Here is a 17721-nt window from a genome sequence, read left to right as displayed (position 1 = left end):
ACCGCCAAAGATTTAATCAACCAGAAGACTATATGAAACAATAAGGAGTTTAGGGAAGGCAAACCTAAGCATTTGTAGGCACCAACTAACATTGGACTACATGATTGTCCTGGAGAAATAAATAGAAGATAAACCCTCAGCTTTCAATTGTTACATCTTCCTCGAGTTATCACAAGTTGTTAAAACTGTTTTTCTTTCCCCACCTCTTTCCTGATACATGACATTCACAAGTTCATAAGTTTAGAGCTAGGATATTGCACTTTCATAGAAACCAATCAGGTTACGTTCGGAATCTTCAGTTTTGCTTTGTTCTTTTCTGGGTCTAAACCAGCTTCTGCAGTTAATTGCTATTCTGCATTTGTAAGACATATAAAGTGAAAAATCTATACTTCAACTTTTACACAGTAAAATATCTTAATAAATACCTTAATAGCAGTACAGTTGTTTTCCCCCAAAGGTACACTGATTGGGAAGTTGCTTCTGTGTTACCGTTTCCCCCCGAAAATAAGACAGTGTCTTATATTAATTTTTGATCCCAAAGATGCGCTATGTCTTATTTTCAGGGGATGTCTTATTTTTCTGTGTTCTGTTTGTCGGGCATGCTTCCAAACAAAAACTTTGCTATGTCTTACTTTCGGGGAATGCCTTATATTTTGCACTTCAGCAAAACCTCTACTACGTCTTATTTTCAGGGGATGTCTTATATTCGGGGAAACGGGGTAGTTCCTTTCTGTGGTAAATATGCCATCACCATGACATTAACATACACTTTTACAACATCTTATCTCAGTGTCAGAAAAAACATGGTGGGGTGATCTTAAGTCATCTCTCCGTACATTAAACCCCACTGTCAAGTATCCCAGACAGAGGGCTTAAACTGAAGATGTTGGGCCTGTTCCAGTGCTTTGGCAGATTTGCTTGTTGCAGCTAAATCTGCTTGATTGTGATGGAAGGACCAGCTGTAATCAAGAAGTCACAAATCCCCATTTGCTCTGTCTGATCCATTCTGTGAAAGAAAGAAAAAGCTAAAATTTTGCTTTGGATTTCCACTACACATAACCAGGGATATCAACTTGTATTCAGAGATGTATTTTTAATGTGGAATAGGGAAATGTATAAATGTATTTCATATGGAAGGAACAAGGTTGCTTATCTTTTATTACTGTATTCATTGACTGTATAGACCAGTGATTCCCAAACTTATTTGGCCTACCGCCCCCTTTCCAGAAAAAATATTACTTAGCGGCCCCTGGAAATTAATTTTTTTTTAAATTTTAATAGCAATTAAACAGAAAGATATATGTATTAATGTTTCTACCTTTTTCGTAAAATATAGTAAAGAAAGGTGTAAATTAGAAACATTGAACTTTGAAATTATGAAACTATTTATGAACTATTTATGAACTACGTTGTTCAAAGAAAAATTAAGCGTTATGAGCGGAATACATAAATCAATTATTCTAAATCTTATCTTCTTTCTTTTATGCTTTCACCACCCCCTTAGTTATTCATCGCCCCCCAAATGCACCTGTGGCTATCACCACCCCCCTGGATTGCTGCAGCACCCACCAGGGGGTGGTGGCACCCACTTTGGGAATCACTGGTATAGACCCATATGTGGGAGTATGTAGACCATAATACGTAAATTCTATTACTGTGACAAAAGAGCACTAGACTTTCTTCCGTAACCAAAATATTGTCACTTCTGCTTATGAGCCACAGGATGGGTGGCTAAGTTCTTAATGTTTATTGAAATTCCATGGTGGAGAGAAGGTACACGTTTTTTAGTATGGGACCACATAAAAGTCACAGACAACCAATCTCTTCTAGGTAATGTCAAGATTACAAGTAAGGCACAAATGCAGCTTCCCATAACTTATATCCAGTTTGTTTTGGAAATTGTGAGAATGACAAGTTACATAAAGCAGCTACTAAACTTGTTGATCTGCTGATTTCTACCTCCAGTGTCTTATTTGGTAATTTACTTGGGTTTAATGTCTGAGCTGTCAGACATGTTCCATGAGACAAGAAATTTTAAAGAGGGCCAAGGGCAAAATGTGCTACTAATTGTTTGGTTTTCTGTTCCTTTGGGCAGGAAAAAAGGAGCAAATGTTTCATTTCATACTGGAAGCTGGAATCCCTTCAGATAAGTAAAAAGAATATTGTGGAAGGATGGCTTACTAGCAAGGTGTTAGACTATCCAATGTAACAGAAAAATAAATTTCTTTTAATTTTGTACCTGATAACTACTTAAAAGTATTATATATTCAAGAGACTTTACGAAAGGAGGGCAAGACAGATGCCCCATTCAGAAAAGCTAATATGCTCGTTAAGGCAGGCTTCCCTATGAGTGCTGAAAATAAGTATAACCCAGAGCAACATCCAAATGAGAATGCAAACTTCCAGGTATGCACATGTACATCCTGTTGAAACTATACACAAAATGCATTTGAAATGGAATCCAATTCAACCTCTGTGTTCCTGCAACATGGGAAAAATCACAAAATAATTGTGATGCAGCCAGAGAGTGTTTTTGCCATGAGCAATATAATGCGCACATGGGCTGCCTTCTCTGGAGCTGAGAGGTAATTTCTGGAACTCATTTTTATATTCATAATCCTATTCTATTTTAAGTCTCTTGCATTACATTGAAAATACAACAGATGAGAAAAAATTAAGATAAAATTACAGCATTAAATGAGATCAGTCTTATGTTAAGTGCCAACTGTCATTTGAAAAATATGGCCCTATACTGCTTCAAAAAATGTTCAGGTGTGATCTGTCACTTCCAGACAACAGAGTGCAATAATTGTGATGCAGCCAAACAGTGTTTTTACCATGAGCAATATAATTCACACATGCAAGCAACAACGTGCTCTTAGTACCTTAATTGCAAAGCATCAAAATCTAGGAATGCCATTAAACAAAAGCAGGATGTGTCAAGAACAACTAAATCCTGCAGCTGGTATAAAATTAAAGAATCTTACAAATATACTTTTTTGTATAATCTATACTGCTTCTGCTGGTTGAAGAGAAGCAAGAAAAATAGGCAGGCAGATGTCTTGTCAAAAGCTTTTACAGCTGAAACCAGCTGGCTGTTTTCTGGACTGTGTGGCCATGGTCTGGTAGTTTTTGCTCCTAATCTTTTGCATGCATTTATGGCTGGCATCTTCAGATGCACATACAAAAAACCAAAGACAATACCTGAGTATAAAAAGTACATATGTGTGTGTGCATGTGCGCACGTGCACATTAACAGCACGGAAATTTATTGCATGATGATGACATAAACAATCCTATCATGCAAGTAGGCAAAATCTAGTGTATACAACCAAATGCATATAATGTCCATAAGAATTAGAAACAGTCCAAGACGAGCCCTGTGGTTCTAATGCTCATTTTGTGGAAATCTTTTTCACTCCTTCAGTGTACGTCTTACTTACAGTGTTAAGGATCACCTTCCCCCCCACATAATCTTGTAGTATAATCCTTTTAAAAATGATCATTCCATTGGATATAAATGTGCGCAGTGTAGTGCAAAGCTAAGCCAGGAAGGGCTTTCAGGCAGCCAGGTTTTTTTTCTTCTTTTTGGCAGCACCCCTGGCGCTGCCTGAAAGCCCTCTGGAGGTAGTGCAGCACTGGGACCATCCCTGGCGGCCTCTGGACTGGGCTACCCATTTGTGAAATGCAAAGGGAACCCTCGCTGCACTTCTTCACACAGAGTACAATAGCTGTCTCTTTAAGGGGTAATACCATGTAATACCATAAATATTAGGAAAGAATGCCTGATATGCAAATACTAGTTCCTGACTAATCTGCTGCCACTACTTGAGACTTTCTTTTCTTAGCCAGAACTGCATATTAAAAGAAGATGACATCAGGTTACAATTTGGAATCTCGTTAAATGCTATCTCTTAAATTGTGTGGACAGCGTTTACTGCTGATCCTAGAGAGGTACTGGCATCTGCAAGGAGTGAATCTGCATGTTTACTGGAAGCAGCTGATGTTGCCTGGTGAATGAGAATGGTTCTTAAAGGTGTGGGATTATCAATAGTCAAACTAAGAGCAATTCAAAATTCTAAGAATATTTTCAATGACAAAAAAGTTAACAAAAACTGGTTGCATTTTTAAGAAGCCCTTAAGCTGTTAGAAAGAAATAACTATGTACATTCTTTTATTTAATTTGGTTTTAATTCACGGACTAGATTTACAGTTTGCTATGTGTGCAGGCTCTGATTATGAAGTGCCACATTTTAATTTTTTAAGTGTGTGTCTGTGTGTGCGTGTATTTTTAAAAAAAGTAATCTTTCAAAATGATGCTCTGTTAGGCTTTTGTCTAAACCCCCACAAGAATATTTTTTGGAAAACACACATATATAATTGAATATAACAATAAAAGTTACTTTTATTATAAAAATCTATACAGTGAAATGCCAGACATAGCAATCATTTATATCTGGTTTATTTATATATATTTATATATCTATATATCCACATATATAGTTTTTACTTATACCAAAGTAAAACTATGTTATATCACAAAATGCCTAAGCCTACCATTTATTGCTCAATAAAAATGGTACAACACACACTGTCAGCATAACTGAGGCCATGCTAGCTATGATACTGAACAGCCAAACACTGCATAACACATACACAAAAGCAGCTGCTAATTCTGAATTTGAGCCAGGTGGATCACTCACTTTATAAAAATATTGGAATCATATAGATTTAAGTTTTATAAAGGAGGAATATATTATTTAAAACATTTAAATAGTGCATATTGACATTTTGCATGTGGTATATAAAACATTCATGTACAACACTATACAGTACACATAATGTTTGGATGCACCTGTGTCTGCAGACTGATAGAAAAGTAACTGAAGTGTACATTGCACAGTGGAGCTGAATAAAAGTCACAGATGATCTCCAGATTAAATTTCCAACCTTGCAATTTACTATGGTCCACTAAAAAAACCCTTCTAATTCTGTAAAAAAGCAAAGCATCAGAATATAAGATCATTTTACTGCTCTCTTTCAGGTTTCAAAATTACATGCCTACAATCACACACACAGAGAAAGCCTTTCCGTAGCGAACAGACGTCTGGAGTATCAAAACCCTACTTAAAAAAAAAACTATCCCATGTCAGCAGGCAGACTTGATGAATTTACATGCCAGTCGCTTCTTACTTTGCAAAAAATCATTTTTGGTCTTTCAGAAAGCAGTGAGAAAAAATGGTTGTGCTGACATCAGCTGATCATAAATACATGCAGCAAATAGGCACATGCAAAACATGGCCACAATCAACTCAAAAAATCCCAAAGCGCACCAATTTAAACACTTAGGGCTCAGCTAAATCCTATCACAGACGCAGTGCCTAATGTCATAATACAGATGATCCCCCTTGACTCCCACACAGCATTTGCCCATGGGTGTTCATCTGGTCTGGCTGCTTGTAAGGCCCCAGACAGATCATGTACAGACACTGTGGGGGAAGAAGATGAAAAGAGAGTTCTGTTATTCCCAAGCTGGAATCCCTCCATGGGCAGGTGGGATGCCCATAGCAGCACTGCCATGAACTCTTCGGGTTTTGCAATATTCAAAAAGAAATACATTAAAAGGCTGTTGTGTCATCTACATTAGACAAGGTAAACATCACCAAAAATGTTTCAGTTCTGAAGCTGTATCATGCAAGAATCATATATCTGCTTAATACCAAAAGTTAAATCACTTTGCTTTCCATTTCTCCAACAGTGACATAGTAGCAAGACTCCCTTCAAAGATGATTCTATCCATCTTAAGTCCATCATATTAATTATATTGGTTTTAGCCCTTGATAAAATACACTTATTTCAGATACAGCAGTTAGATAATTAACACAGGCCTGCTGAAGCTGTACAGCACCATCACATTCTCCCCCATCAAGGGGATGATGCAGAATCCAATTCAGACCACACATTAGGTCACCATGAGCTGATTAACTGATAAATTAACAGTAATGCAAGTCTTGTAGGCAATATGTGATATTAATGTTCAGTTTTCCAAGTTTTAAAAATACAACAAGCAAGGTCACTTTCTGGTTTGTCCATTGTAATCTGAAATTGAAGAGCAAATGGGAGTTTTAAGCTGCAATATCCACAGGCCACAAACCATTCTATTACATGACAGATGTCATTTGAAACCAAACAACGTTATTCCATAGCTGTCCTCTGAAAGGCATCTCAGTTCTGTTTTGGTGCCCAGGAACACAGTTGTGTTCTTAATTTGCTGCCATTGTTCCCCATAAGAAAAAGGCAACTGAGTAGTTCTGTGTTATACTAAGAAATGCAGACAAAACGAAGATTGCAGGTCCACAGTTTTGAACAGTTATTGTTCTACAGTTTTTTGGGAACAAGATTCACATGTAATAAAAAAAAGAGAAGAAAACTGGGTTTGCTAAAGCTGGACAGTCTCAAATGGGTAAGGTTTTCATTAGCTCTCTAGATTGGACCTACTTGCCCTTCAAATGTGGCACCATAATAAAGTGTACAAAACCAGCATTCTTTCAACTGTGCAAGACAAAGCAAACACCTAACAAGTACTATGACAGCATAAGAAAACAACCATTCAGTGTTATGAAGAAACATAACTTATATTGATTTTGAAGAATCTTGTTTGCTGATGAGAACTTCAAGAAGCCGAAGTCTGGCCTTAACTTTCTTGTACTCTCTGTACTCATCAAGCATGGGAGCACGATCTTCTTTCTGAACATTCCTGCAAAAAAGATAACCATATTAAGAAAATTCTGGCCAATTCAAACTGGTTTAAACCAATTCTGGCTATATCTAGGGGAGTCATTTTCCATGTTGCATCAGTGATCTCATAAGGTAATGCAGTCCACACCAAATCCTGTTATCTTTCAATTATTTTTGTTCATCTTTCTCAGCTTCTTGATACAAAAGCATGCAATTCAAATTCTACAAGTAGCTGTATTACTTTACTCTGTTTTAGACAAAACAGTGAAGTGTCTAATACAGTGGTTCTCAACTTTCCTAATGCTACGACTCTTTAATACAGTTCCTCATGTTGTCATGACCCCCATCCATAAAATTGGTATATATAAAATATAAAAAGACCGTTTTCCGATGGTCTTAGGTGACTCCTGTGAAAGGGTCGTTCGACCCCCAAAGGGGTCGCGACCCCCAGGTTGAGAACCACTGGTCTAATATCTTAAGATCAAATTTACAGCAGCATCAATTCTCATGAAATGGGCTCTGGATCATGAAAGTTTAGGCTGTAATACAGTTGTTAGTCTTTAAAGATGTGACAAGACACTGTTTGATCTCACTGAAGAAGTACAGACTGTCCCTTGCTCTGACTATTCAGAAGTGTATCACAGAAAATAAACCAAGATTAGGCCAAGAGAGGAAACAGAAAACTAAGCTAAACTGGAAGCTCTGGTTAGGGCATTCTTACTATTTTTACCATTTTTATTCTTACAATTTTTCTAGCAGGATGATAAGAATATGAAAAAAAATGGTTTGCTGTATTTTCAATAGTGACCTGAGTTTACAAATATGTCATAAAAGTTGTTTAACTTCTCATTTGCCCCTGAAGGTTAGTAATCAGAGGTGGTCACTGAATGCAAATGCTTCATTTGGGCATTTGATAGGTTTTTTTTCTTCTCAGCTAATTCTTCTCAGCTCATTCAAAGTAGATCTGCCTCTCCAGCTCTGCTCTCTGTGCCCCCACCTTCAGAGATAAAGCAGGTAGTGACTAGAGACTGGGGGGTACCTCACCTCTGGAACACCCCACTTTTGGAACACCCTCCCCCTTGAGGCTTGCCTGGCACCTACCTTACTTTCTTATAGGCACCAGGCCAAAGCTCATCTTTTTACCCAAACTTTTAATTAGCAGTTTTATCTTAGCTTTTTAATGGCATGCTTCTATTTTATGAATAGTTTTTGTACTGCTTATATCCACTAACTTGTTCTTGTGGCTTGTTTTTAATCTTGTGATGCGGCTTTAACTGTAAGCAGCATCAAGCAGGACTCTGAAGAGGCAGCATAGAAATATCCTAAGTAAATAAATAATTTAAACAAACAATAAATAACATGGTTCACATGGCCAAATTTATCTTCTGAACTTTAAATATATCATAATCACTCAAACTATACTTCACACAAGCATTTCAAAGCCAGATGAAACAATACAATCAAACCGGCAATCTTAAGGGCCATATCTAAATGAAAACAGCTAGATAAAGTATGATCCCAAAGTACAAATGAGTTCTATTGGCTAAGCCCTTTCCTGAATGTATGATCAAAATTGTTGTGACCTAACAACAAAACAACCTCTTGATCTTACTTCCCCAATATGATTCCTTCAGTTTTCCGGATAATCTGACACTGTTGCCAGTCCTTGATATTCTGTTTTTCCTGCTGCCTTCACATCTTTTTTCACAGTTGTTCGTGTGTTTTTTCTCTTCTCTTAGCACAGCCGTAGCACCACCTTTTCTAGTTTAATGGGGAAACCACTCCAAGAGACCTCTCAGGGTTACCAGCCCTTTAAGTTTCATTCTTCCATCTTACAGCTGCTCCCTACTTATTTCCAGTTTAGTTACTTTAATTATCTGTTCATTGGAAGGATTTAAAGTATAGTTCTTTTTTTCAGTCAAAGAGACAGATTATTTTCTCTTTTTATTTCCTTTATCACAATTGTGTAATTATAAAATGATGATGTGGCTGAAGAGAATACTTTTTTCTAGAGTATTTTTCAGGTCTACTTATTAGGGAAGGGCATTCAGTTAAAGTCAAACAGAAAAAAAGGGCCTTTTCAGTCGTAGCAGTTGGCACTGGGCTCGCTGCTGACTTACTTGAGATTTGGCTCAGGCAAAGAATAGGATAGCCCTGTAAGGACCCCAGAGCTTTAAGAAGTGTTGCTGGCTGAGTGAGAAAGATGTAATCCCATCAGCCTCTCTGTACATGAGAAATGGCACCATATGAACTACATTTCCCAGAGTCCTTTGTTTTTCATGTTCATCATTGAGAACATGCTGCTCCATTAAATAGTCAGATTTTGTTACAATAGACTAGGCATGGCATCCTCTTTGTATTATTTTATATACAAATTTTATTTTTAAGGGATGCTTATGCTGTGTCTCAACAGATGTTTCTTATGTGGCACATATTATAGAATGTCCAAAACCAACAATACAGCAGCAATAAAAATGCATAAATTCTTAATTTAAAAATTAAAATGCAAATTATTTTGCACTAAAATAAGATGGGAGAGAATCAGAAATTCACTTCTGTCAAAAGCAAGGAAGTATAAAACAGCTTTTTACCCGCTTTCTAAATCTCAAGAGAGACAGCACTATGGAAACAGAAATAATAAAAAACCTCCCTAAACAAGGTGCTACAACAGATGTCGCTGACAGCATACCCAACCTTCTTTCAGAAAGTGAGGGGAGAACAGTGGGAAGAGACATACTTCAGGTATCTTGTGATACCAAACCTTACAGGGCTTTAAACTGGCAGTCTGTATTGCATCTAGCAACAACTTGGAAACTAGTGAAATTCTTCCACAACTGGTAGGATATACTAATTGACATCCAAGTGAAATTTCCCAATTATTTTCAAAGGCAGGCCCACATTAAAAAGCACACTGCAGTAGTTTATACTCTTTTCCACCAAAAAATTTAAGTACAATTATAAATTCATCTGCCACTTCGCCCTGGACCTTATCTGTAGTAGAATGCTTCGCAGGGTCATAGTGTCTGCCTTGTTCTGTTCCCCACCCCACCTCTCCCCCACCTCCATTTGAACAAAGAAAAAAGAAAAAATCACCCTTACCACATTGTAGGAGATTGAGGATTAGGCCAGGGAGAGGCCTACAAAGTTGCATTTCATTTTTCCTGCCCCCTCCCCCAAGAGCTCTTCTTTCATTTTTCTAGCGTCCACCATTTTGTGTCAGCTTCAGGAACCTCTGTGCTGCCACCACCAGTTGCAGAATGTTCCCAGGAGTTTCCTCAGCTCATCTGATGGCCATTTCACTGTAAAAAGTTGATGAATAACAAAAGTGCTCTTTTTTTTTCCTCCCCTCCCCTTGGACAATCCTTAAAAAAGTTTTGGTATTTTTTTGATGTCATTTTTCTTTTGAGGAAGGTCTCTTTTGCTAGCTGTCGATGATACCTACCAAGAATCCTAAATCCATCTGCAGAAAGGAGATCTACCTCCCATTAAGAAGCAACAAGTAGACCTGTCTTCCATGGAGGACAGGTCTACCCACTATTTTCAATCGCTGATAGACCAGCCTCTGCAGAGGACAAGTCTACCCATTGCTTCTTAATGGGAGGTAAACCTGCCCTCCAAATGGCTGTGATTCTTAGATGGTGTCATGGTAGCTACAAAGACACCTTCCCCCAAAACAAAGAAGAAAATTGAGACGTGTGCAGGATCAACAGGAAAAACAAACTTTTTTCATCAACTTTTTATAATGAAATGGCCACTGGATGAGCTGCAAACAGAGGAAACTCTTGGGAAACATTCTGCAACTGGTGGCACCAGCACAGAGGCACCTGAAGCTGACAGAAAATGATTGATGCTAGAAAAATAAAAATAAGAGCTCTAAGGTGGTGGTAGGGGAGGCAAGTTTTGCTGATAGTCGTTCACTATAAATACTCTTTTATCAATCTATAATGTTTAATAGTGCACAGAATACTGGTTTTGACAAAATTGATTATTTAATGCTGATGGACATTCAGGACTATTTTCAACAGTGGAAACACAGTACTTTTACTTCCATCACACCACAACTGACCACACTTAGATCTTTTGGTAGAAAAGGGTATAACTATTTTTATCTCACTGTTTCCATTATCAACAATAATTTAATCTCACAATGACTGGATGTTAAACTGACCTTCCATTTTGCTGATAAAATCCCTCTTCAAATTCCCGTAGTGTTTTGCGCAATTTCTTTTTCTCAGCTCTGGCTTTCCAAAGTTGCTCCAATAATTCAGGCCTAAAATGCATTGTAAAAAAGAACATCAAAACATCAACAGCACAACAGATATTTCATTCAGTACAAAAGTGATTAGCTACATGACAAAAGACTTTTGATAAGAAGTTGTTTCATATTTTAACAGGTATCACAGTGGAAAAATTCCCTTGCCAATGAGACAGAAAACAGCCAAAGAAGGAAAGCAATTTATTTGAACTGCTAACATAGAACATCAATTCAGATAAAAATTCCTCTTTCACTGCTCCAATGTACTCCCATAAACAACTACAAGGCAGTTATTTTAATCATGAAATTACACTGCTGCTTTGTGCTCATATTTGCTTACATGGAAGCTGCACGGGTACTAGAGAGGCGAAGCTCTCGAGTCAATTTCTCTTGACTTTCTTCAACATCTGATTCTGAGTTTTCAACTGGACTAGCAGACTGTATTTGGGCACTAGATTTCAGGAGATCAGTGAGTTCTGATGATAGATCACCATCTTCTTCCTCTTCCTGCAACATAATGTAAAAGATGTGTTATGCATTTTATCATCCAGTCAGAGTCCCAGTATGCACAGTAGTTCTGGACAGAGTTACGTTTTTGCTGCTGTTAGGAAAAGTGATTAATGTGAAGTCTGCTCTAGTGAAACTCAAAAACTCATGCATTATTGGATTGGGACAATTGCTATCTACAGATATAAAAATACCTTAATTTCTTCAAAAAAGTGGGCTGTTTCTCCTTCTATGATAGGTTGTAACATTTGGCTGCGTCTCTTGGTTGATGGTGATCCCTAAAACATAAATATTTAACTCAGTCATCAATTATCCAAAATGGAGTATCTATAAAATAATTGGACTAAGAAATGTTCGACCAATTACTCCATAGCCTTGATACCTATCTCTTCAGCATACAAGTTAGTTACAAATGTCTCCTTATGAGAAACGAATTACATTACTGGGCTATCATTATTATTACACACATTATTTTGCTAACTCAACATCAAGTATTTGGCAAACATATGACACACAAACTAACACTACTCACAAGGATGGGAGTAATGCTTGCTCGAGTCAGCATTTGTTTCACAAGCCTGTATCTGTCATAGAGGGGTTTAACAGCATGTCTTTCTTCTCTGGAAACCTGAATGAAGAAAAGATACTCAACATGTCACTTTAGGAAAAATGAAGTTTGATAGTTCTTCCACTCTTTTTCTTTTTTGGGGGGTGGGGGAGAGAAAGGTCTCCCTGTTGTCATTGTAACTCTTAATCTCATAAATATATGCTTTGGGTATGTCCAGTTTTTCAGTTTTCATGAACCAATTCTGCATTAGAAAGTTCCTTAATTTTTTAGGATGCTTATGTATTTTAAAACTATCTGCCCATCTCTTGGAGACTAACTGATGGTCAATTAAATGGACCCCCTATGCCCTTATTGCTAAAATACTTGTATTACAATATTGGAGAGATAAATGCTTACCTGTTGTAAATCAATGGATTGACAATATTATAAATGTATCAGTATTAGAAAAAGTGGCATATAGAAAGCAATTCTGTATGAACTTATTTTTAGATATTTGGAAACCTTTTATAAAAAGCACCACTTCTGATATTTTTTTATTTCTATTATTTTTATGTCATTCCTCCTCTCTTTTCTTTTTATTATTAGTTACTAGATCCCCTCCCCTTTCACCATTTTTATTGTTTTTTGAAAGAAGAGAAAAAAGATGGTTCTTCCCACTCACTTTTAATTACGCATTCCAACACAAAATGCAAGTGAGAAAGATAGTTCCTATTAAAAGGTTTCTAACGTATAATTGTGGATGAAACTTGAAGATTAAGATGGCAACTGGACCAAACATCTTGAGATAAATACAGAGCTTTAGTAACCTCAGTCATTGGCTTGTCCTGCAAGGCCAAAGAAAACAATCTACTTTGAGGGTCCTTATCTCTTGTATCCTCAGATCCAGACAGCTCACCTTTCTTTTTTGGATTCTGACACACCTTAAAAGGTCCAACCTCCTGCCACTCCTATTCAGCATCAAGTTAAGTTTCAATTTTTGTAGCTGTGGTTTTAAAGTGCTGTCTTAATTTTAACTTGGGTTTAACAACCTTGTTATTGTACTTTTGTGATCGACTGAATTGCCCAAAGTTATCTTCAGCGCATAGAAAAACACATCTGTGACCAGAGGGTATGTGTGATTTCTGCTTATTTCCCCACCCACTGCCAATCATTTGCCTCCCATCACACCCAATGTTATCCTCAGGGTTCCCACAATCCCTGGGAGCAGAATTTTGCAAATAGGGTGTACAGAAGAGAACGATCTGGTCTGTAAGCTTTGCTCCACTTGTACTCCTTTGGATCCAACACTGTGCTTTGTAAATAAATAAGTAAATAATATTGGCATGCATTCTTTCGCCTAACAGTTGAAAAATTTGGAATTGTCAGGGTACTGTAATATATAATATTAGAATAATTCAAACTAAGTCAGAATCAAAGTATACAAAATCATCATTTGGATACTGAAATACATATTTATTAAATTAAATAACAGCATCAATATTTTCAGGTTAACCTTGAGGAGAAACTCCGCTTAAATCATTTGAATGCTGTGGCTGCAGTGATTAAGTGTGCTCCATGTGATCACTATTTTGCAGTTCATTCTCTGAGCATGAGCCATGTAGCAGGAATTCTGCCAACAGGCTTTTTAGGAACCAAATCCTAGAAAACCACTGAGGACAGCTCTTCAGTGATCTTGCATTGTCATGACAATTTCATCTTAAACAACTGCAGGCACAAGAAAAAAAATCTGAATCATTACCGGTCGCCCATGCTGACTTTCATAGTACAGGAGACTTTTTTGGAGTGAAGTTTTTTCTTCCACCAGATGGTCTTTTGTCATTTTCTGCAGTGCAAAAAAAAAAAAAAAAGGAGGCATTTAAACTTAAGTCTATTGCATCCTTGAATAACAATAAAAGATTTAAAAGGTTATGCTGAATAACGTCTGAACATTAGCCTTAAAACAAATTCCAACACAAACAACTGCTTTTTCTAAACATGCCTTCTCCCTTCACTCCACCATCAGGCAATGTTTCATATACCTTAAAACTGAATGGTCACTCTCATGCATACAAACTGAATGTATGCTTCTCAACTCTAGATCAGGGCAATAATCTGAAATGTTTGAATGCAAAAAGTAGTACAAATGATATCACTTTAAGTGACTGCATTAACATATCAACAATTTTAGAAGTGTCATAATAAAGCAAGCCTGAGATGAACATTTCCATTTTCTGATGCAGCAGTAAAGACAAATATACATACTTTTATATCATCTGGTAGGCATCCTTCAATTCGTTTTTCCTTTAGTCTTTTTAAAATGAGCTCAACTGTGGCCTCCTTGGTAGGTTTCTTCTCTTTCTGAGCAACTCGCAGGTCATCTTCATTTTCTTCATCTTCATGGTCCAGAGAGGAGCCAAAGCTTTTTGGAAGTGTGTTGCTTCGTGGACGTGACTGAGGTATGAATTCTCCATCTGAGCTTTTGTGCTTTGTATCTGTTGGCCAAAAAAATCATCCATCCTCAAATCAATTGGTTTGTGATTATTCTAGTTAAAAATAATTTAAGTCAAAATAGAAAGGGATGAGAATTCTCATCATGCTCATGAGAATATTCTTTAGGGGGATAAATTGTGGCCGCAGACTTACCGGAGGTCGCCTTCATGCCACAACACCAACCTGGACGTTGAACAGGGCTGGGCTGGCCATCCACCCTGCAGCTGCTCTGTGAGGGTGGGGACAGCCTCTTGGGGACAGGATGGGGTGGAGCATGACACAACCATGGTTGCATCATGCCCATCCCTCCTAAATTTAAGTCCCTGCCATCTGTCCTCAGCCTTAGTGTGCAAGCAGAGCAGACCCTCCCTCCCTCACTGCATTCACAGCTTTATGTTATGTTTTTATTTGTCAGTTTTAGGCAGTTTTGGGCATTGGGCTGAATGCATTGTGGGCCTTTGTACCTGCCCACCCCTTTGCGAGACCCCCCATAAGGATCCTGGGCAGTGGTGGGATTTAAATAATTTAACAACTGGTTCCGGTGGTGGGATTCAAATAATTTAATAATTGGTTGTTTACAAGCACCATTTTAACAACCGGTTCTGCCGAAGTGGTGCGAACCTGCTGAATCCCAGCACTAATCCTGGGGACCAAGTCCTACTTCAGATGCCCAACTCAGGGGCTGTTACATGGTTCCACTCCCAGGTGGTGGAGGTACAATCAGAGCTCTGTGCCCATGTGGAACCACTGGCTTCCCAACACTCCAGTTGGGACTGCGTTTCATCAGCCAACAGAGTAGTCAGCCAATGTCTGGATCCATTTGCTGTAATAAATAAACCTGTGGCCTTTTTCAAGCCACTTCTTGTGTTATTGTACTTTTTCTTCTACGCTTATTTTTCGATAGCACTGCCCCTGCCCCAGGGACTGCAAATATAAACCACCCCTTAGAAGGAGATCAAGATTCAGATATTCCACACTCTCCAGTGAAGATGACTGAAACACATTTTAGCCTCTCTTACCTTTTATTTGCTTTTTCAATTTGGTAAGCTCTGTCATCCACTTTAAAACCTTTGGATTTGCTGCAATATCACCATATGAGGGCTGCAAACAAGCAGGCATAATGTTAGCGTGTGGAAAAAAATCAGAAATGTCAAAATTCTACAAGGTTGTTGTGAGAATGAAATAGATAAATGTACATTATCCTTTTTTTCCTTTCAGGAACAATGAATATAAACATGGCAACACTGGAACATTATACATCTCCCTGTTAGCATTATATATAAGTAAATAGTAATTCCTGCCTAATAATCCTAAAAGAAAAAAGTTGTTGACAGATAAGGGGGTGGTTAGATTTAAATGTCACAGATGAAGAAGCCATTTTTAAAAAATAGATAAAATATTCTGAATGAAGTAGCTGGTTAACAGCATGCAGTAGTGAGCAAGCTTACCTTGAAGTTTTTGTCTTTTTCAAACTGTTCCTCAAATTGTCTGATTTTTTTCTGCAATTTTTTCACGAGCTGATAAGGAGTCTTGTCTTCCCTTCTGTCATCCTTAGAGCTACTAAATGACGCTCTTCGAGTTCTGAATTTTAGAAGGGGAAAAACACATAGATACTAGGCTGATGTATGTTCAAAAGAGAGCAGGCATACATTTACACCATAAATTCCATGCAGCAAAAGGAACAAAGGGTGTGCTAAAAGATGGCAGGGAGATTGCAGAGAAGCTGAATGAATTCTTTGCATCTGTCTTCACCCAAGAGGAGGTGAGGAACATCCCTGCACCTGAACCAAGCTTCTTAGGAGGCAAATCCGAGGAACTAGCGAACATAGTGGTAGACAAGGAAGAAGTTCTGGCAGCCATTGATAAACTAAATGTTACCAAATCCCCTGGCCCAGATTGCATTCACCCAAGAGTTCTTAAAGAGCTCAAGCATGAAATTGCTGATCTTCTCACTTTAATATGCAACTTTTCCCTGAAATCAGGCTCCATCCCTGAAGACTGGAAGATGGCCAATGTCACACCAATCTTTAAGAAAGGATCTAGGGGGGACCCGGGAAATTACAGGCCAGTCAGTTTGACATCTGTTCCTGGTAAATTAGTAGAACCCCCCACCCCCCCCACCCCACCCCCCCCCCACCCCCCCCCCCCCCCACCCCCCCCCCCCCCCACCCCCCCCCCCCCCCCCCCCCCCCCCCCCCCACCCCCCCCCCCCCCCACCCCCCCCCCCCCCCACCCCCCCCCCCCCCCACCCCCCCCCCCCCCCACCCCCCCCCCCCCCCACCCCCCCCCCCCCCCACCCCCCCCCCCCCCCACCCCCCCCCCCCCCCACCCCCCCCCCCCCCCACCCCCCCCCCCCCCCACCCCCCCCCCCCCCCACCCCCCCCCCCCCCCACCCCCCCCCCCCCCCACCCCCCCCCCCCCCCACCCCCCCCCCCCCCCACCCCCCCCCCCCCCCACCCCCCCCCCCCCCCACCCCCCCCCCCCCCCACCCCCCCCCCCCCCCACCCCCCCCCCCCCCCACCCCCCCCCCCCCCCACCCCCCCCCCCCCCCACCCCCCCCCCCCCCCACCCCCCCCCCCCCCCACCCCCCCCCCCCCCCACCCCCCCCCCCCCCCACCCCCCCCCCCCCCCACCCCCCCCCCCCCCCACCCCCCCCCCCCCCCACCCCCCCCCCCCCCCACCCCCCCCCCCCCCCACCCCCCCCCCCCCCCACCCCCCCCCCCCCCCACCCCCCCCCCCCCCCACCCCCCCCCCCCCCCACCCCCCCCCCCCCCCACCCCCCCCCCCCCCCACCCCCCCCCCCCCCCACCCCCCCCCCCCCCCACCCCCCCCCCCCCCCACCCCCCCCCCCCCCCACCCCCCCCCCCCCCCACCCCCCCCCCCCCCCACCCCCCCCCCCCCCCACCCCCCCCCCCCCCCACCCCCCCCCCCCCCCACCCCCCCCCCCCCCCACCCCCCCCCCCCCCCACCCCCCCCCCCCCCCACCCCCCCCCCCCCCCACCCCCCCCCCCCCCCACCCCCCCCCCCCCCCACCCCCCCCCCCCCCCACCCCCCCCCCCCCCCACCCCCCCCCCCCCCCACCCCCCCCCCCCCCCACCCCCCCCCCCCCCCACCCCCCCCCCCCCCCACCCCCCCCCCCCCCCACCCCCCCCCCCCCCCACCCCCCCCCCCCCCCACCCCCCCC

General features: G+C 41.2%; 1 protein-coding gene across 1 annotated transcript in view; it reads right to left on the bottom strand.

Annotated features, from left to right (window-relative positions):
• Nucleotides 1–4375: 4375 nt before the first annotated feature.
• The window catches only part of FAM13B (family with sequence similarity 13 member B), a 70525-nt gene continuing 57179 nt past the window's right edge, over nt 4376–17721 (bottom strand). Inside the window, exons 16-24 of the mRNA XM_048487372.1 lie at nt 15986–16118; nt 15557–15638; nt 14310–14539; nt 13807–13890; nt 12033–12128; nt 11695–11778; nt 11334–11500; nt 10907–11008; nt 4376–6757 (exon numbers count right to left, since the gene is read on the bottom strand). Coding sequence (XP_048343329.1) covers nt 6634–6757; nt 10907–11008; nt 11334–11500; nt 11695–11778; nt 12033–12128; nt 13807–13890; nt 14310–14539; nt 15557–15638; nt 15986–16118 — 1102 coding nt within the window. The 3' untranslated portion in view covers nt 4376–6633. The remainder of the gene's footprint in view (nt 6758–10906; nt 11009–11333; nt 11501–11694; nt 11779–12032; nt 12129–13806; nt 13891–14309; nt 14540–15556; nt 15639–15985; nt 16119–17721) is intronic.

This window comes from Sphaerodactylus townsendi, linkage group LG03 (assembly GCF_021028975.2).
Source record: "Sphaerodactylus townsendi isolate TG3544 linkage group LG03, MPM_Stown_v2.3, whole genome shotgun sequence".
Taxonomy (NCBI): Eukaryota; Metazoa; Chordata; class Lepidosauria; order Squamata; family Sphaerodactylidae; genus Sphaerodactylus; species Sphaerodactylus townsendi.
Note: the sequence above shows the minus strand (reverse complement) of the source record. Positions and strands in the feature narration are given on the sequence as shown.